General features: G+C 43.5%; 1 protein-coding gene across 2 annotated transcripts in view; it reads left to right on the top strand.

Moving 5' to 3' along the window:
• The first annotated feature begins 19,072 nt into the window (after positions 1-19,072).
• Positions 19,073-21,414, top strand: part of KLHL4 (kelch like family member 4) — a 44,921-nt gene continuing 42,579 nt past the window's right edge. The window contains exon 1 of one of the 2 annotated variants that reach the window (XM_053373748.1): positions 19,073-19,966. In XM_053373748.1, coding sequence (XP_053229723.1) covers positions 19,542-19,966 — 425 coding nt within the window. In that variant the 5' untranslated portion in view covers positions 19,073-19,541. The remainder of the gene's footprint in view (positions 19,967-21,414) is intronic. The other variant, XM_053373747.1, reaches the window with a different exon arrangement.

The following is a 21,414-nucleotide window of genomic DNA, read 5'->3' as shown; positions in this document are numbered from 1 at the left end:
ATAGGGGTATCTTATTGTTTATTTATTGCGAGCAGCTTGACTTGTTATAGGCTGGTTTTCTTGAACTTTTGCAGACATCCAGATTTTTGTTTCGGTTGTTCTAGGCTAAACCACATCCTGTGCTTGAGATTGCTGAATTGAGATCAACAATTTGTTATTTATTTAACCACCCCAGTTGCACTTACAGCAGGCCTTCATGGGTGCTGTCCTCTATTATTTTAATTACGTGTGTGTATTGTAGTGTTTCACATTAATTAGACAATTTATGCAAACACACGTGTTAGATAACTTATAGAAGCATAAGCACTTTCGGAATCAACCCCCCCCCATTTCCCCCCAAATATCCCTTCATATACAATCTGTGGGATGTTGTAAAAGGAAGGCAAGGCGAACTACCGACCCATCTCCTTACTAAATGTGGATTACAAAATCTTTGCTGATGTTTTAGCAAAGAGACTGAAAAGAGTTTTGATGGAGGAGATTCATGGAGACCAGGCGGGCTTTCTCCCGAAAAGGCATTTGTCGGACAATGTAAGGAATATAATTGACATTTTGGAGAAGTTGGAAGTGAACATAAACACTAAGGCTGTTTTGATATTTGTGGACGCCGAGAAAGCCTTTGACAATATTTCTTGGAGCTTCATGTTGAAGAACCTCCGGGGGATGGGGGTAGGCCAAGGGTTTGAAAATGGTATAGGTGCAATATATTCTGAACAGAAAGCAAAATTAATTGTAAATAATGTGGTAACAGAAGAGTTTAAGATTGAAAAAGGGACACGACAGGGGTGCCCTATCTCCCCATTACTTTTTATATCGGTCCTGGAGGTTTTGCTTAATATGATCAGGAGGGACCAGTTGGTTAAAGGGATTCAGGTCGGAGCTAAACAATACAAACTGAGAGCATTTGCAGATGACCTAGTACTTACATTGCAAGAGCCAGAAGCTAGCACGAAAAGAGTTTTGGAAATAATTCAAGAGTTTGGTCAATTGGCAGGATTTAAATTGAATAAGTTAAAGACTAAGGTATTGGAGAAAAATTTAACACAGATTGAAAAAGAAAGGTTTCAGAATGAGACGGGGTTGACTGTGGTTAAAAAAGTGAAATATCTGGGTGTGAACATGACAGCTAAGAATGTGAACTTATTCAAAGATAATTATGAAAAAACTTGGACAGAAGTGAAAAAAGATCTGGAGATTTGGTCAAATCTGAAGCTTTCCTTGTTAGGTCGAATTGCAGTTATAAAAATGAATGTATTGCCAAGAATGTTGTTTCTGTTTCAAGCATTACAAATTATGGACAAAATGGATTGTTTCAAGAAGTGGCAGAAAGATATATCTAAATTTGTCTGGCAGGGCAAGAAGCCCAGAATAAAATTCAAGATATTAACGGATTCAAAGGAAAGAGGGGGGTTTGCCCTGCCAGACTTTAAATTGTACTATGAAGCGGCAGCTTTCTGCTGGCTAAAAGAATGGCTGCTTCTTGAAAACACAGATATTTTGGATTTGGAAGGATTTAACAATATTTTTGGGTGGCATGCATATTTGTGGTATGACAAGGTTAAAGCGCATAAAAGTTTCAAAAATCATATTGTCAGAAAAGCACTATTAAATGTCTGGGTCAGATATAAGGACTTGCTGGAAAATAAGACTCCAAGATGGCTATCACCAATGGAAGCTAAGGCAGTTAAAAAGCTAAATATGGAGTCGAAATGGCCAAGATATTGGGAAATCTTGGAAAAGGAAGGGGACAAATTGAGATTGCAGAGTTTTGAAAAACTAAAAGGGAAGGTGAGAGATTGGTTACATTACCATCAAATAAATGAAGTGTTTAAATTAGACAGTAAAATAGGCTTCCAGGTGGAAAAATCAAAATTAGAGACTGAACTGTTAGAATCCAGTACTAAGAATTTGTCAAAAATGTATGATCTGCTGCTGAAATGGAATACACAAGATGAAATGGTAAAATCAAGTATGATTAAATGGGCTCAGGACATTGGTCATAACATCATGTTTGCTGATTGGGAAAAGTTGTGGACCACCGGGTTGAAGTTTACGGCGTGTAACGCCTTAAGAGAAAATATAATGAAAATGATTTATAGGTGGTACATAACCCCAGTCAAGCTTGCAAAGATCTACCATTTGCCTGATAATAAATGTTGGAAATGTAAAGAAAAGGAAGGTACATTCTTTCACCTCTGGTGGACGTGCCCGAAGATTAAGGCATTCTGGGAAATGATTTATAATGAACTGAAAAAGGTATTTAAATATACTTTCCCCAAGAAACCAGAGGCCTTTCTCTTGGGTATTGTCGGCCAGGGGGTGTTAAAGACAGATACAATTTTTTTTATGTATGCTACAACAGCAGCTAGAATACTTATTGCAAAGTACTGGAAGACACAGGATCTACCCACACTGGAAGAATGGCAGATGAAGGTGATGGACTACATGGGTTTGGCAGAAATGACGAGCAGAATCCGAGACCAGGGAAGAGAAGCGGCGGAAGAGGAATGGAAGAAGTTTAAGGATTACTTAAAGAAATACTATAAAATTAATGACAGTTAGAATGATGTTGGGCTTAAAATAAATGGTTACTATTAGTAATGGTTAAGACAGAGAGAATAAGGATGATTAACATAAATTTATAGTAAAATAAGGGAAGATTCGCTGAATAATTGTAAGAACTTGGAATACAGAAACGGGAAGCAAGAGGAAGTCGAGGAAGTAAGGTTTAAGAAATTAGGACATGAAATGGTACTTGTTTTTTGTTCTGTTAATGTTTGTTGTTTGTTTTTGTATGTTTTGTTTGTGTTAATATAAAAATTGTTTAATAAAAAATATTATAAAAAAAAAAAGGAAGGCAAGGCTATTGTATACAATGAATGAGGATTGAGGGCTACATGTTTTTTAAGAGGCCCTGGTTCAGTTTGCTTCTAGAGTAGATCAGCATATGCTGAGATCATCAGCAGAGAATGCCATTCATGCATTTCCTCCCATTATTCTACTCACACTGCCTGTCTTCATTGAGAAAAAAAGAGGGAAGAATATATTCTGTGAGAATAAAGACACGGCAGATAAACATCCTGAATGCAGCCCCCTCTCACTTGGCCACACCCCCTCCCAGGCCACACCTCTCAATGGCCCTGCACCATGCTCTCTTGACTGCTTTTGCTTGTCCAGTTTACCTGGCTGGAGTGCATCCTTGAACTCTGATAATTTAGGGTCGCCATATATACTGGAAAATTCCAGTAATGTCCGGGGGTGGGGGCTAAATCGGCACCCAGTGAGAACTTTCAATTTAATAGTAAATGTCCAGGATTTTGTCTGCTCCTTGGAAGAAGCAGAAGCGCTATGCAGCGATTGCTTCCTTGTAGCCTCCTAGATGGCAATTTCAGGAGTCCACTTGCCACCCTGTCATCCACCACTGCCAGTCGCCCTAATAAAGCTCAAAAACTATGGATTGTCCCCCCCAAAAGGACAACTTTTTGGAGCAATTGTGTCAGGATTTGTAGAGAGATGCGGGTGCAGCTGCAGACAAGTCTGACTTTGCGTAGAAGGTAGCTCACTGTCCAGAGGTTAAAAAAGAAAAGAAAAGTCACATCCATTGATACACTCACCTTTTGCCTATGGTTTCCTCTGAGAGTTAAAAAAAAGGTGTCCCTGCCCACCCCCACTCCCTGACACTGATCTAAATTGATGGTCAGGTCAAATCAGGCTGCCTCTGTTAAGCGCTGGGAAAGTCATCAGTTACCACCTTTACATATATGGGAACAAGCAATGTGGCATTGCAGTGTTTAAACTGTTGTATTACAATAAATTATGGGTGACTCCCTGGAATGCATATTTTTCTCAAAATTGGGAGAGCAAAACAAGTGGGGAGGTGATATTCCCAGTCATATAGAACCAGGGCCAGCTGAAGACATTTTTGCTCCTAAGGTGAATCTTAAAATGGTGCCTTCTTGCCTGGGAAGAAGGAGTGATTGAAGATTTAAATCAGGAACGAGTGGGGCGGTGGCAGGGGGCGGGAATAAAGATCTACGTTGGGAACAAGGGTGGGAATCAAATCAGCCTTACCTGACGGTTGAAGTAGGAATCAAAGGCTGTTACAGGGGGGAAATGGACCACCTCCACTGGGTAGGTGCAGAGTCCAGGAGACTCCAGAGGGGATGGGGAAGAGACCAACAGCGCCTCCTATTCACCGAGAGGCCACTGTGGAGGCAGCATTGCCCAGTGGGCTCTCAGCAAATAGGTGCTGCTGCTACTGTTGCTGGTCTCTGCCTATCCCTAGGGATGAGATAAGACTAGCAGTGCCTCCTATTTGCCAAGAGGCCATTACAGAGGTGGGAGGCTGAGGGGCCAATAGATCTTTCTTCCAAGGAGTGTGCTGTAGCTGTCAGCAGAAGCAGCAAGGAATGCATTCCTAGGAGGTTGGATCTGCTGCCCCTGTAGATCCTGCCACCTGAAGCAGTTGTCTCCTCTTGTTTCATGGGTGGACCGGTCCTGTATAGAACTACTTTGCATATTAGTAAATTGTAAAATGGCAGTAAAACATTCAATAACAAATCACTATGCTACTACTTTTTGTTTTTGTTTTTTAATTAATAGTTCCCTTGCTTTGTATTTGTGTTATTATAGCAAAGACACTATGTTGGATGTTAATATGAAATGGAAAATATATGCCATTACCAGGGCCGGATTTAGGTTTGATGAGGCCCTAAGCTACTGAAGGTAATGGGGCCCTTTATATGTCCAGCTGTCCTTTGTCAACAACAAATTGTCGCTGTTTTTTGTGTTGAATATATGTTTTTGGTAATTTATGGACCTAATAGGTATCTAAAGCCATTTGTGTTGCCTACACAACACAAAACACTGTTGCTGTATGTAGTTTTTATTTTATTTGTTTTTTATCTTATATTTTAGAAATGTACATCCAGTTTTTCCCCCTTTAATTTTTTTGGGGCCCCCAATAGAGTGGGGCCCTAAGTTATAGCTTGTTTAGCTTATACGTAAATCCAGCACTGGCCATTACTTACAAACAGACATATTTAAAGAGTCAGCTTAAGTCAAGCCAAGTCAAATAGCACCCTGACCACTGACTTCACAGGCCAAATAAAATACACAGGTTAAACAAAACTCCAAGTGATTAAAAATTAATAAAACAGATTATTCTAGGCGGACTTACACAACCAATTATTGACAGAGGGCTGTATCCAACCATGTTCTATGCAGAAAGAACCATGAATTTACTCTGAGTAGGACTGGGAATGGATATGACCCAGAATATACACTAGCACACACCCATCATTGCAATACTAGTAATGCTTTTAAGTATTCTGGAATTTTAATTGGCAATAATAAATGTCTCAATATGTGACCCAGAATTACTGACTTGCTGTTATGTTATCCTGATTATGTTGGGCCAGATTGGTGGTGGAGAAGAAGAAGATGCACCTGAAGCTTTAAGTCACTGTCACCTTGAATTACTGCATAACCTCTGCAAAAAGGCATTCCTCATAAAGTAATTAAGAAATAATAGATGTCTGGAATGATTTATGGATTGGGGAGCATCTACTGAAGCCTGAAATGCAACAGATTTATGACAGCGGAGAAGAATAAACTGGGGATAATACACAAGGGCTATATAAATTCCTGATTAACGAAGAATCAATGACATTAATGTTTTCACAGTTAACTCCAGAAACTGATGATAAAACTAATGTTTATAAATAAATTGCAGAACAGGTACAATGATCCCAAGAAATGAAGGGTGTAGGACCAGTGAAATAAATGTTGCTGACTGAAGATGACTCAGGTGGAGTCATCTCATAGAGGCTGTTGAACAAAGTGGCAATGAGCAACGCTGCCTGATCTCAGAGTCCCATCAAAATATATTCCCTTTTTCATTTGGGAGAACCCTTGGGGTTGATATTGAGGATGCTGGGAAGAACATAGATGTTATTAGTTGGACCTTGCTGCTGCTAAAACACCCAGAATGTAACACAGGTTCCATCTGCGCTGTGCATTTAAAGCATGATCATACCACTTAAAATAGTCTTGGCTTGCCCTAAGAACGTTGGGGGCTGTAGTTAAAAGTGCTGAGTGTTGTTAGGAGATCCCTGTTCCCCTCACTGAGAGGTTTTGCTCTTCTTGTACATAGCAGAAAGACATTTAACTAACAGATAAAGCAGAAAAACTCCCTCAAAACTTTGTAGCCAATAGAGCATGAGCTACCTCACTGAAGAACATGCCACACTGCCTGGGTTCTAAGAAACACCTCCACTGTCCCCCTCTTGGCTAACCGACTTACTGATAAAAGGATTAACTTTTAAGTCATACACTGAATGATCTCTGCTGTTTTATTCCCAACAAATATTTGCTAGATTGAGGTGACCCTGACCTGGGTAAATTCAAACTGCTCCAGGGCTATGGCAACAGCCACCCACACAAGTCCTGCTGACGTGAATGACAATCTCTTTATATGCCCTCTGGTTGCCAAGTTGCACAGTCAAGAGCAATTGGGAACATACTCAACCTGTGATGAATTTAAATGACGAAAATATTTGTTTTGAAGAGAACAATTTATTTGTGCTGGAGAAATTCTAAATCCTGTATACTGAGATTAAAAAAGAAAAGGTAAGCTTGCCCTCTCTTTCAGTGTAAATGACACATTTTGCCAAAATATTATTTTTCATTATGTGCCTGATAGGTCTGAAAGCTTAAACCGGATGAGGATGAATCAGACAGAAACACCACATGAACTCTCATCCAGCAAATAAAAGATAATCCTGCAGAAGAAGAAGAAAATATTTGTTGCTTATAGGCACTGAAACTTTGGGTTCTTCCAAACAGTTTGGAAAATCTTGGGTCCTTCTGTACACTCTACGGCCCCATCTGCACTATACATTTAAAGCAGAATCACACCACTTTAAACTGGCTTCCCCCAAACAATCCTGGGAACTGTAGTTTGTTGAAAGTGCTAAGAGTTCTTAGGAGACCCCTATTCTCCACACAGAGCTACATTTCCCAATCAAACTCTTTCCTCAATGAACTCTGGGAACTGTAGCTCTGTGAAGGGCACAGGAGCTGCCTAGCAACTCTCAGCACCCTTAACAAACTATGCTTTCTGGGATCCTCAGGGTTGGGGGAAAGAGCCATGGCTGTCCAGTGTGGTGTGATACTACTTTAAATGGTAAAGTGCAGATGGGGTCATAGAGACATCTGTAGGAACATAGGAAGCTGCCTTATACCAAGTCAGATCATTGGGTCATCTACCTCAGTATTGCTGACACTGCCTAGTGCCAGCTGCCCAGGGTTTCAGGCAGAGAATCTTTCTCAGCCCAGTCCTACCTGGAGATGCCAGGGATTGAACCTGAGACCTTTGGCATGCAAATGAGGCACTCTGCAAGTAACTATGAGCCTTCGCCTAAAATTAAAGTGATTCCAGTCTTCATGACTCTGAGTGGCCATAGAAAACTACCATATATTGGCTCAGACCAATGTTCTACCTAGTGTTGCTTACACTGACTGGCAGCAGCTCTCGAAGGCTTCAGGCAGAAGTCCTTCCCCAACCTTACCTGAGACACCAGATATTGAACCTGGGACTTTTTGAATGCAAAGCTGGTGTTCCATCACTGAGCTAAGGTCCTTTGCATTGCAATCAACACATCTGAGTTCAAATGCTGGCACGGCAGTGGTTTACTTACTGGGCCTCATTCCTACTCAGGTTACACCAAGATTTGGAGAGAGAGAGGAGGAAAAAAACCATCTTTCATAAGCAACATCCGGAGCTGACATTTGCTAGAGGTTGGTAATTGCTTCATCCTTTGGGTGAGGGACTTATTTGCTCTGACAGTGGACTGAGCACCTCTGAGATAAAGAAAAAGAAAGACATAGCTGAGACTGACCTTAGGCACGTGCACTTATTCTGTCAGGGCTCAAAGATGCTATTTGATGAAGATCCACTGTGATGAATGCCAAGCACTATTGGTAACTCTGTTTAGGAGAATGTCAGAGCCTTTCTACATAGCTTAAAATTTACTCAATATTGTTACTAGTTTTGACAAGTTTTGAGGAAGGTCGTGGCACTGAGGCCAGGATGGAAAATGGAGGTGCCTTTTAATTGATAGGCATTTCACTAATGTCACCCCACTGTGGAAGAATATAATACTGCAGATTATATAGACCCAGACCCAGTTTTAGAGCCCTGTTCATGCATTCCTGCCACAAGTTTTCAGAAACTTCAGAGTTACAATTCTCAGATTAGTTTATTTCGCTTCTCAGGGAACTCCAGAAGATTTGGCTCTTTGAGGGGAATTGTTGTTGTGTTGTTTAGTCGTTTAGTCGTGTCCGACTCTTCGTGACCCCATGGACCAGAGCATGCCAGGCACTCCTGTCTTCCACTGCTTCCCGCAGTTTGGTCAAACTCATGCTGGTAGCTTCCACAACACTATCCAACCATCTCATCCTCTGTCGTCCCCTTCTCCTTGTGCCCTCCATCTTTCCCAACATCAGGGTCTTTTCCAGGGAGTCTTCTCTTCTCATGAGGTGGCCAAAGTATTGGAGCCTCAGCTTCAGGAGCTGTCCTTCCAGTGAGTACTCAGGGCTGATTTCCTTAACAATGGCTAGGTTTGATCTTCTTGCAGTACATGGGACTCTCAAGAGTCTCCTCCAGCACCATAATTCCAGCACCATAATTTGAGGGGAATAGGGTTCTCCTAAAAACTTAACAAACAACAGCCTTAACAAACTACAGCTCCCAGGATTCCTTGGGGAAAGTTATGACTGCTCAAAGTGGTACGATACTGCTTTAATTGTATAGTGCAGATGGCACCTTAATCTGGAGTTTTGGTTGGTGGTGAGCTCTCCTTCACTGTAGGCATCTGAGAAGCTGGACAGCCATCTGTCAGGGACGCTATAGTTTCATATTGCCTTGGAGACCCTGTATCAAGTTGATCTAATTGATCTCCACGGTCCCTTCCAAATTTGATGTTTCCATAAACTTCCATGCACAGCACAAATCAGTCAGAGCAAACCTTTCAGAAATGATAATGTGATTTCTCCTTGGCATGAGAAATCTGTGTTTGTGTTAAACACTTCTCCCTATTTTCATGTATGAAATACTGGAGGATATTTCATAGGAATTAAAAAGGAGCCGAGGCTGCAAAACCAAAATGTATCATATTTGCAAGGGGATTTCCCCCCCATCTCACCCCACTGTGCGAGGCACATTGTCTTTCTATTTTGTCATTCCACCAACTGACACCTGCAAAGTCGATTCTAAGCCACCTTGTTGGAGACGTCCTATATGGCTGCCATTGTTACATTCTTGAAAGCAACATGTTTCATGAGCTCTGATTCAGGATATCAAACAAAAGAGAGAGTAATATGCCATTCTCTACCTAACAAGTTATTCAAGGAATTGGGGGGGGGGGCTAATTCAAAGACCGGCAACATTAGCAAACAGCCAAGATGATTTTCACAGCTCCCACGGGCTTCTCTAAAAAATATTGTTGCTGAGGAATAACGTGTTCTCTCTCTCTCTCTCTCTCTCTCTCTCTCTCTCTCTCTCTCTCTAAAAGAAGTCATCTCTCAAACAAAAGACAACATGGATTTAGGGAATTGGCTGGAAATAGAGAAGTGGATTGTATGCACCAATCAACTCCAATATTCAACCATAAATCAAGCTATGCGGACACAATATCCCCATGTAACAGGCGAATGGTGCATGAGGATAGGGAACTCATTTATGAAAAATGTAATTGCTTGCCAGAGAGGGAAGCTGACAGGGAATATGTGATGGGTGACATGGCAATTCTCAGGAAACTCAAAATGAGTCAAATATGCCGTAGGAGCATATAATATGCTTGGGAGGCAAATTCACAGCCACATCCATTATTTAGGCACTTGACAGTTTCTGCTTTCTTGAGGCAGGAGTGAGGAACCTGTGGTCCTCCAGATGTTGCTGGACTCTAGCGATGAACACCCTTTACCACTGCCAAGGGGCTGGTGGGGTCCAACAGAGCTGGAGGGCCACAGGTCATTCATCCACAGGTCAACCCCACCTTTAAAAACAAACCAATAAACCAAGCATTTCTGGTGAATACGATGATGGTGATGGAATAATATACCTTAATCCCACATTTTAAGTGCTTTGCATTTCTCCAGCAAGTTCATATCACTATACATAGAAAGATGGTTCAATCCCTGGAGCATCACAGTTGTTAGGGAACTTCCGCATGACCCAGAAAAGCTGAAATTTGGTGCACATGTAATTCAGGGCACCCTGATTACTAGGAAAACTGAAAATGAGACATTTGTACTTCTCTCTTTTAAAAAAAAGATAATAGGGACAAAAAGTCCACTGTAAAACAGTTAAGAGACACTAGTTGTCTGAGACCTTATATAAGAGTACAGTCGTACCTTGGATCCCAAACGCCTTGCGAGTCAAACATTTTGGCTTCTGAACGCCGCAAACCCGGAAGTGTCCATTGGAACTAGTTGGACAGAAAGCAGAGAGACCAACAGTAGGTGGAGCTAAAGGCAATGTTAGGTAAAGGTAAAGGTACCCCTGCCCGTACGGGCCAGTCTTGACAGACTCTGGGGTTGTGCGCCCATCTCACTTAAGAGGCCAGGTGCCAGCGCTGTCCGGAGACACTTCCAGGTCACATGGCCAGCGTGACAAAGCTGCATCTGGCGAGCCAGCGCAGCACACGGAAACGCCGTTTACCTTCCCGCTAGTAAGCGGTCCCTATTTATCTACTTGCACCTGGGGGTGCTTTCGAACTGCTAGGTTGGCAGGCGCTGGGACCGAGCAACGGGAGTGCACCCCGCCGCGGGGATTTGAACCACCGACCTTTCGATCGGCAAGCCCTAGGCACTGAGGCTTTTAGTTTTGACACCATCCTCCTCCCTGCTGAAATCTGCAAAGGCAACACTGAGACTAAGGAAGAGGGAGCTGGCAGGCAAGATCTTGTCCAGGTAGTCAGTTGAGAGAAGACTTAGGTTTGTGCCTCACTCACCCTAAAGGACCAGCCTCCACCACTGAGTAACAATTTGGTGGTGGAGAAAATGATGATGGAAGTATATTCCTTCCATGTTTGTGGGCTTCTTGGAAACATATAATGGTTTAGTGGTGGGGTTAGATCTGGGAGGGAAACCCATGAATGTAGATATTGGTGGAATTCAGCTGTCATCAACCAAAGCAAGCATGGTGAACAGTCAAAAGATTATGGGAAATGTAGCCCAGTAACTTTTGAAGGGTGACTAGATTCTTGATCCCTGGATTGTGTGGATACTTGATGTGATCCAGCAGGGTACACCTAAAAAACCAGTAACACATTAATCTGATCAAATTGTGTATATAAATATATGCACTCACAGCAAAGATTTAAGTAATGCAAACTGAGTTCAGATAGAAAAGTCCCGATAAAACTTTACTAAGCAAACTGAACCAAAACAGTATATAATTTGAGGAGAATGGAACAGAGAGGTATTGGCTTTCTTAGTTCAGACCTAGCACATAGTAGGGAGACATTTAACCAAATATACAGAAGAAAACTCCCTCAGACCTATACAGCCAATCAGAGCAGTGAAAATCATGCCACTCTGCCTGGTTGCTAAGTAACATCTGAACTCATCCTCCTCTTGGCTAGTTGACTTACTGATAACCAAGGCTGGCCCAAGATATTTTGGCACCTGATGCAAACCACAAAATGGTGTCCCACTCCTCACAAGGGAAGAAGGGGGTGAGTGAGCAGCTACATCAGGAACAAGGCTGGAATAAAGATCTACATTGGGATCTGGTGCCCCTGTGAATCCTGCCACCTGAGGCGGTCACCTCACCTTGTCCCATGGTTGGGCCAGCCCTGCTGATAGCAGAATTAACTCTTTAATTACAGACTGAATGATCCTGCTGTTGCATTCCTAATACAGTTGTACCTCGGAAGTCAAACAGAATTCGTTCCAGAAGTCCATTCGACTTCTGAAACGTTTGACTTCCAAAGCATGGCTTCTGTTTGGCTGCAGGAAGCTCTTGCAGCCAATCAGAAGCCGCAGAAGCCTCGTGAGACATTCAGCTTCCAAAAGAACGTTTGAAAACTGGAAGACTCACTTCTGGTTTTTGATTATTTGGGAGCCAAAATGTTCGACTCCCAAGGCGTTTGGGAGCCGGGGTACGACTATACTCTTTTTCAATAGCTGGATGTCAACCAGGCCCACCACATCGGTCCACCTCAGAACGAAAAACTATGTTGAACATTTCAGGCTTTCAACAACTATAACTTATTGTGAGAGAGGGGAGGGAGGGAAAGAAAAAAGAAAAAAACCAAACTAGAGCTGACAACCTGCTTATGAGGCTCTTTCCCCCCTCTGGTTCTTCCTTAACAAGCGAGTTAAGTGGCAAGTCTGCAAAAAGAAATGTGACATTTGCTCCAGCTGCAATATGATACAAGTGTCTAAATTGAATGTTCTCTTTTTCTGCCTCTCTCTCTTTTATAAAAGTCTCCAGGCTATGTGTATTTATATATTCTTTCCCATTAGAAAGTACTGGAACTTCTCAATCCCTCCTAACAAAAGGCCCCTTTCTCTGCTTTTTCTCTGAAGTATTGAAATATTGTGGGCATAATGCTTAATAGTGGAAAAGCAAATGTATGCTTCATGCTATGGGCCACCCTGCTGAGGCAGCAGTTTGCAAGATATAGGACTGAACGATACACTTTGCTGCAGACCAAGGTCTGTGAATCCCGATTGCTGCTGGAGGTGGGGAAGGAATTCAACCAAGTTTGCATTTAAAGGTGAATCTGAAATTCACACACTTCAAAACAATATGAAAACTGAAACAAAACCTTCCTTCAAAAAACCACTCTGGTCCAGATTCTACGATGCAGCTCTCCAACAAAATAATGTTTGTAAAATTGCATATATTATGTAACAGTGTGCAGGCCATGGTGCTGTATGGATGTACAAGGGGGTGCCAGTTTTGGGAACAGTGGAGGCACAGCCCTCCCCAATAAGAATATAAAGCAATTTTTAACCCCCCACCTGCCAACTCCCCCCCACCCCACAAACAAATAAACAAACAAACTTCAAAGCCACACACACTTTCCTTTCTTACACACATTTTATACTTGCTTTTCAGCTCAGAGAAGTTCTTCAGACATTTCTGCCAATCTGTTTTCTGGACAGTCCGCTCTCTGTACCACTAAACCAAAAGTATAGCTATGTCAAAGGAGGCCCTCCCTTGTGCCTCTAAGCAAAACCACCAGTGACAGGATTGCCTACTCTCCATCTGCTCTAATGAGGCCAATCTAGCGGAGGCAGGGTTTCCCAATCTTGGGTCTCCAGCTGTTTTTGGGACTGCAACTCCCATTATCCCTAGCTTGCAGGACCAGTAGTCAGGGATGATGGGACTTGTAGTCCAAAAGCATCTGGAGACCCAAGTTTGGGAAACCCTGCTGTAGGAGATTAGGGAAGGGTGAGGAGGACACTGATTCAAGAACAGCCTTATGGGGTAGCCTTAGCCTAGGTCAGAATCATATAATGGTTCTGAGCATGCTCAGAGCTGAAGCCCACACCAATGCAGCTGAGCTTTAGGAGTGTGCTTGCTCCCTGAGCAGCCTTGCTGCTTCCTCCTTTTTCTTTGCTGCCTCTTTATGAGAGCGAGAACCACTGGCATATGGTGAGTCTCTTGTTTGCAAAATAAATGTTTTTGGTTATTACTCTTTTTATTTAGTGAATGAGAATATTGGGAGGACTTAAGTTATTATTCTTGTTTGTCAATCCTGCAGAAGTTAAGCTTCATTTGAAGCTGCTGGGATGAAAATTCATTATGCTGAGACTGAGATAAGGGGAGAGTTTTGGCCTGTCCCATCTTGAAAGCTTGGACCGTTGTCCAAACCTTCACTGTCTTCACTCACTGTGCCTTAACACGCAGGTTTTACAAAGTGCTTAGGCTTGGACTTAGGAGAGAGTCTGTAGCAGGAGGGAGTACCAAAGGCACAACCACTAATGCCTTTCATCTAATTTCTTTCTGAATATAAAAACACAAGAAGAGCCCTGCTGGATCTGAAAAATGCCCATCTAGTCCTGCACTCTCTTTTCATAGTGGCCAATCAGATGCCTATAGGAAGGCTACTTAAGAACATAACCATCTAGTCCAAGATCCTGTTCTCACAGTGGACATCCAGATGCCCATGGGAGATCCACAAGCAGGATCCAAGCATGAGATCACTCACCCCTCCTGCAGTTTCCAGCAAATGGTTTTCTGAAGCATTTCTGCCTCCAACTGTAGAAGCAGAACATAGCTATCATGACTAGTAGCCATTGATAGTGTTATCCTCCATGAATCTTGGGGGTATCAGTGCTGCAAATCCCTCCATTGTAGACTCAGGCTATACAGTGGTACCTTGGAATGAGAACGGGATCCGTTCCGGAGCCCCGTTCGCATCCTGAACAGAACGTAAGACGTGACTGCGCATCTGCGCGTGTGCGGGTCGTGTTTTGCCAGTTCTGTGCATGTGCGTGATGTCATTTTGATGGTCTGCGCATGTGCGAGCGGCGAAACCCAGAAGTACCGCGCTCCGTTACTTCCACATCGCCGCAGAGTTCAACCCGAAAATACTTATCCTGAAGCATACTTATCCCGAGGTATGACTGTATATACATGTGTGTAAATAAACCATATATCCTAAAGACACCACAGCCTCTTCTGTTTCTCATTCTGAGGAAACCGAACCTTGGGTAAGGTCCTGGAACCTCTGGGTGGGCTGTTCAGTGTGGCATTCCAGGACTCTCTGGCCCCCAAGGACTTCTCCCTCACTGGCTCTGCTTCACACCTGCCTTGAGTGTTTTTTTCCTGGCTGGAATATGGCCTAGAACTCTGATCATACCTCTTGCTTCCCTGGACAGAACATGAGGCGGGGCCTGTGAATGTGTGTAAACTAGCGTACTGTACAAAGATGATATTTACATCAATTGCTCCACCCATTTTTACCTCTAGCCCCACCCACTCTTTGCACATGGGCCCAAGAAAAATGCAGAGCAGGGAATGCCATCCTCAGAGTTCCTTGAGCTTGCCGTAAGGTGTTGTTTAGGCTAACCAAACTCTACTGCACACTCCTTGGTTTTGATGATATCTGTGGTACAGTGGTACCTCGGGTTAAGAACTTAATTTGTTCTGGAGGTCCGTTCTTAACCTGAGGTACCACTTTAGCTAATGGGGCCTCCTGCTGCCGCTGCGTCACCGCCGCATGATTTCTGTTCTCATCCTGAAGCAAAGTTCTTAACCTGAGGTACTATTTCTGGGTTAGCAGAGTCTGTAACCTGAAGCGTCTGTAACCTGAAGTGTCTGTAACCCAAGGTACCACTGTATATCATTTGGAAGATCATTTACCTGATCTTCCCACAAAGAGGGTTGCCAGTATCTTAACTGCTCCTGCTCCTGTGCAGCAGAACATTTCTCATCAGCTGTTTCAATGCCAGGAATAAAGGCATCAGCCTGTCTGCTTGAATTCTATGTGTCAGGCTGGTGTCAGAAACATGGGAGTTTGGGGCTGTCATTTTTTCTTAAAGTGGAAATTCCACAGACTGATCTGAGCAGCTCATAGGACTGAGTGAACTGACCTCACCAGGAGTGCCCTGCAAACTTCAGGAGCAAATGTTCAAACAGGCAAGCACCTTGAGATTGTGTTCATTTTTAAAGCGTTGTTAATACCCAGATGCAGTGGCGTAGCGTGGGGGGTGCAGGTGGGGCCGGCCGCACCGGGCGCAACATCTGGGGGGCCCCGCACTCGCAGCTCTCTGCCCCTACCTGGCTCACTCACTCTCTCTCATGGGTTAGGGGGCGCAAATTACTTGCCTTGCCCCGGGTGCTGACAACCCACGCTACGCCACTGCCCAGATGGCACACTTTTCATCACTGTAAAACGGTGCTGAGTTGACAGAAAGCATGCTGAGCACTCCACAAAAACAGGAACACCTCCATGCAACCTCATACTTAAGCCAGATTCAGGTAATATGCTGTTAGTGTCCCGCCAGGATCAATTTAAGTCTGCTAAGCTGTGGATTCTCTGGTTCACTGTTGTTGTTGCTGTTGATTTTTTAAAAAAATCCTGCTGAGCAAGTGCTTGAACAAGCACACACTCAGATGCACAGCAGTAAGAATAATGAAATGAAAAGCATTGTAGATATCACAGCAACTAGGCCCCAATGCATTAAACAGTCTTAGGAGTTTTTATACTCTTTCCTTGATTATCAGTTTTATTTTGCATAAAATGTAAATGCTGAAGATTAGAAATGGGCAAATATGTCAGTTTTTGGCTTCTCTGTTTTCTCATTGTCACAGTCTTAAGTTCACATTTTGACATCACTTTGCTTTAAGTGCAGAAGAAAAATTATCAGCAGTTTAGTGAGAATTTTTTCTAATAGGTATCGTTTTTGCAAAGCAAATTTCCCCAGTATAATGTGTTTTGGATGTTATTGTAGTAATGCATTTCCATGCACACTTTAACCTAATGCAGGTGTGGGGAATCTATTATGGTCCTCCAAATGTTGGTGAACTACAACTCTCACAATCCCTGGCCATTGGCCATGCTTGCTGGGGCTGATGGGAAGAACAGCATTGCAAAATCTGGAGAAATGCGAATTTTAAGGGGTTGCTGTGTTTCCATTCTTGTATTGTTTCAGAAAAGACACATTCAGTAAATTTGCCTTGAAATGCAAACTGGATCCAATTTTCTTTCCCCTGCTGAAGATGGAGGGGGAATAAATACATAATGGCAAAAAGCCAAAGCTACATGGGAGGACCTCTGTGGAGCTCTGAAATAGAAAGGGAAAATTGGGAACCTAAGAAGATTGAGAAAGCACAGTCCAGCCAATTAAGCCCTTAGCAGTCCGCCTTATGTTGATTGAAGGCTAAACTAAAGCTTAGCTCCACCTGGACCAGGAACATAAGGAAGTGCCCTCTACCAAGTCAAACCATTGGCCCATTTAGCTTAACATTGTCTACGCGAACTGGTAGCAGCTCTTCAGGATTTTAGATCAGGGTTTCTCCCAGCCTTAGCTGGAGATTCCAGGGATTGATTCAGGGACTTCTGCATGCAAAGTAGAGGCTCTCTCACAGACTCATAGTGTTTTCTTAAGGTAGGAACAGTCCTAGATTCCGGGGAGGGAACCCCAGGTTCGATAAGGTATATAACCTTCTGATACCTCCCACTTATGCAAGTTTAGTGTCATTTCAGCTACGTAAGGACTGGCACTCAGAAGATTGTACTTGCAGTTATTATGCAGAGCAGGGGCCACTAACCCCTTTGGGCCAGTCGGCACTCTGGGAATTTTAAGAAAGTGTTATAGCTGCCTGTCACCAAATTGCTACTGTGAGGGAATGGTGTGGCACAAAATGGCTGCTATGAAATTGTGGCATGGGTTCAAAGTGCGTGCCATATCTAAAAGAGCGCCAGAAGAGAGAGGACCACCAGGTGCTACAGACATCACCTCCCATTAGCACCCATCAATGAAGAAATAAAAGGCAGCTATTTGATTACAGAGAGAAGTTCTTTGCACCTCTGTTCAGAATGCAAAGGAGTGTGGATGTCCAGTCCTGGCATTCAGTGAAATAGGAGCATGCTTAAGGGGACATGTTGAATTGGGGAGAGAGGCTGAGCCACTGCAACCAGCAACTGAGCCCGCAGAACAAACAGTCTGTTCTGCATTGTGGATTCTGCAGGTAATATGGGTGGGCAGACTGGGCACCATGTTGGCAGCTCCTAATATAGAGATTCCTCATTGATGCTAATGAGGAAAAGCAATGGCACTTCTGGCCATTGTTTCAACAAGGCTGACATCCTTGACCCCAGGTGCTCCAGAAATGCAGTGTGTCAGGTGTCTGTCTGTGTGCACATACTGCACCCCTCCAAATACCCCACAATAGGTAGCTTCTTCTTCCAAACACCCCACCATCATAAATGGGAGGCATGTGGATCTTTAATAAAATGACAGAGGAACTTTAAATCCATGTGCTGGTTCTCTAGCACATGAGTAGGCAAACTAAGGCCCGTGGGCTGGATTTGGCCCAATCGCCTTCTCAATCCGGCCCCAGACAGTCCGGGAATCAGTGTGTTTTTACATGAGAAGAATGTGTCCTTTTATTTTAAAATGCATCTCTGGGTTATTTGTGGGGCATAGGAATTTGTTCATTTATTTATATTTTTCAAAATATAGTCTGGCCCCCGACAAGGTCTGAGGGACAGTGGACTGGCTCTCTGCTGTAAAACTTTGCTGACCCCTGTTCTAGCGTACCCTAGCTGGTTACAGACAACATAATTGCACTGATTCTTTATGCAGTGTGTGTGTGTGTGTGTGTGTGTGTGTGTGTGTGTGTGTGTGTGTCAGAGAGAGAAAATAGATGAGCCGGATGGCATGAGGATATTTACATGGGCACTTAGCCAGGAAACAGTGTTGTGTTTTCCATAGATATGCTTCTTTAGGGAGGGTATCTCATCTGAATGTTTCAAGTTTCCTCTGCAGTCCTTCCTATAGGGAAGGTAAATTCCACATAATTCTATGCCTACAAACTGGGGGACCCTGGGGGAGAGAAAGAAAGTCCATTTATGCCAGACTATGCTATTGAATTTAAAACTGAATGCTGTTCATTTTGTTTACAGTAATATTGTACGATACTTGAGGGCTACCTCCCTCTAGTTATTTCACTTTTAAAAAACAAAACAAATAACAAAAACAAGGAATACATGAAAGATATTCTTAAGAAGAAACTGAACTGCTGGAGAATCACGGCATTGAAAAACAGAGCATTAAAAACCTACTTAGAAACATCCTCCCATTAATATCCCTTATAAAATCTTGTATCACATCCCTAAACCTCCTCAACTGACTTGGAAATGAACCAGATTTGATTTCACTGAGTGGCGTTTGCTTACACGTAAGAAGGCTTAAAGTTGTGCAACAAGGCATCCTGACCCTATGTGTGGGGCTTAACTTCCAGGGAAGCGTATATAGGATTGCAGCACTGGTGTGAGGGAGAGGCATTTTGGCTTGCCTTGGTGTGTGTGTGTGTGTGTGTGTGTGTGTGTGGAATAAAGTATGAACTGCTTTCTTTTTTACATGCAGCTGAGGTTGCAGGCTAAGATCCCTTAGGATGATAGTGTAGCTCTACAGTGCTGCTTGCAAGAGTGTGTGTGAGCTGAGCCACCGGGTAGTGTAATAGCAGATGCTTGCCTGCGCTAAGCTGATTTACTTGTTTAAGATCTGACCTCATCATTCTGTCAGGATGGATTCCCACCTATACAGTTAGGAAGATCTTAGCAGAACTGTCCGCGACATACAGAGGAAGCCTCAGTGAGAGAAAGGGAAGGACAAGTATTAGGAACACGAGCATTTCTTGCTTTCGTTCCTTATTTTGGAGAGGATGAAGTGGAGGCATTGAAAAACACAGGAGACGAACACAGGGTCTGTTTCCTTTCTGGAACAACAGGATTTTTTTGTAGCAGTGTTTTCCTTCTCTCTTTCTCTTTCCCCTTCCACAACTTGTGAAGATGTCAGTCTCGGGGAAGAAGGAATTTGACGTGAAGCAGATCTTGAGGCTCCGCTGGAGATGGTTCAGCCACCCCTCTCAGAGTTCCACAGGCACCGGAGGTTGCCTGCAGCAGGAAGGATATGAGCATAGAGGGACACCAGTTCAGAACAGGCTGAAGAGCCACTCGCGGGACAGAAATGGGCTGAAGAAAAACAACAGCCCAATACGACACAACATCTTGGCGCCAGTGCCTGGACCGACCCCAGTGCCCCACCGGCCGATCCAGACTTGGCCTGAGCAGCAGAACTTCATCGAGCACCTGCAAGCCACAGAGCAGGTGCCGAAAGCTGTCAGAGAGGAGGAAGGTGACAAAGAAGAGCTGGACAGAAAGGCGCAGGAGCTGCAGATGATCACAGAGGAGAGCAAGGATGAGTCCGTCGAGAGGTGGGTGATTTAGAGGGCAGCGCTGAGGAAAATCAGCTGCATGTTATTGCTGTTATTAATGGTCATTGTTTGTAGTTATTGCTAACATTGTTGTTGTTGTTATATATAAAAAGCGCCACCAATGTGCACAGCACATTCCAATGCACAAGAGAACAAGTCCCTGCCTGGAGGAACTTACAGTGTAAAATATGACATGGCGGGGGGTGGGGGGTGAGAGAGGAATGGCAGAGTAATTGAAGCAGACAGGTTATCCATGTGCATTTATTTTGGTTGCATGTACTTCTACTTGGTTACAGCAGGGTAGGGAAAGGGCCTAAACTCAGTGGTAAGGCATCCAAATGCAGAAGGTCCCAGGTTCTGTTCCCAGCATCTCCAGGCAGGGCTGGGAATACCCCCTGCCTAAAATTTTGGAAAACTGCTGCTAGCCAGTGTAGACAATACAGTGGTACCTCAGGTTAAGTACTTAATTCGTTCCGGAGGTCCGTTCTTAACCTGAAACTGTTCTTAACCTGAAGCACCACTTTAGCTAATGGGGCCTCCTGCTGCTGCCGCACCGCCGGAGCACAATTTCTGTTCTCATCCTGAAGCAAAGTTCTTAACCTGAAGCACTATTTCTGGATTAGAGGAGTCTGTTACCTGAAGCGTATGTAACCTGAGGTACCACTGTACTGAGCCATATGGGCCAGTGGTCTGACCTGGCATATAACAGCTTCCCTTTTCCCCAGTTAAGGGTTTGTGAGCCTAAAGTTTAATGAGAAAGGTGAGCTTTGGCCTAAACTGCTTACTCTTTCTTTCTCCCCCCAACTCTCTCTCTTCTTAAATAAACCTTACTCTTGCTGTTGTCTTGGAAATGAAAATACCGTCCAGTTCTTAGGAAGCATGCTTTGTTTCATTTTAAAAAATTGCTGGGGCTTTTTAACCCTAAGTGAATGAAACCCCTTCCTCTAAAATTCGCACACATCCCACTGTGCTAAATACTGCTATTTTGTGTGTGTGTGAATGGCGTTTCCTGTTTATAAGATGCAGCCCCCACCAAGGAACAAGGTCCTTTGTGTTTCACCTTGTTTTTACTCCCACCCCCTTCCCCCCTGACACTTCCCTGAGAATTTTCAGTAGCTTCTGTAGAGCGTGTTAATTTGTCTTCAGATAAATGAACCAGCTCAAAACCTTCCCTTTCCCGTGACTTTATCAATAAGTTCAAACTTTGATGAATGGAAAACGTTGGGACACACACAGACACTGCCACCAGTCTTCTTCGTTGCTGCTGTTTATTGCCTCATTGATGAATATAATTAACCTTGAACCATACTGGGAAGTGGCAAGGAGCTTCTTAAAGGTTTATTTTAAAATTGCAGTAATCTCACCCGCAGCTTGCTGAAGGGAGAGAACCGAGGGCAGTCATGCACACTTGCTTGGGAGTACTATTAAACTAAATGCTTGACGGCGGG

This window comes from Podarcis raffonei, chromosome Z (assembly GCF_027172205.1).
Source record: "Podarcis raffonei isolate rPodRaf1 chromosome Z, rPodRaf1.pri, whole genome shotgun sequence".
NCBI lineage: Eukaryota > Metazoa > Chordata > Lepidosauria > Squamata > Lacertidae > Podarcis > Podarcis raffonei.
The sequence above is the reverse complement of the archived record's forward strand: the minus strand, read 5'-3'. Positions and strand labels throughout refer to the sequence as shown.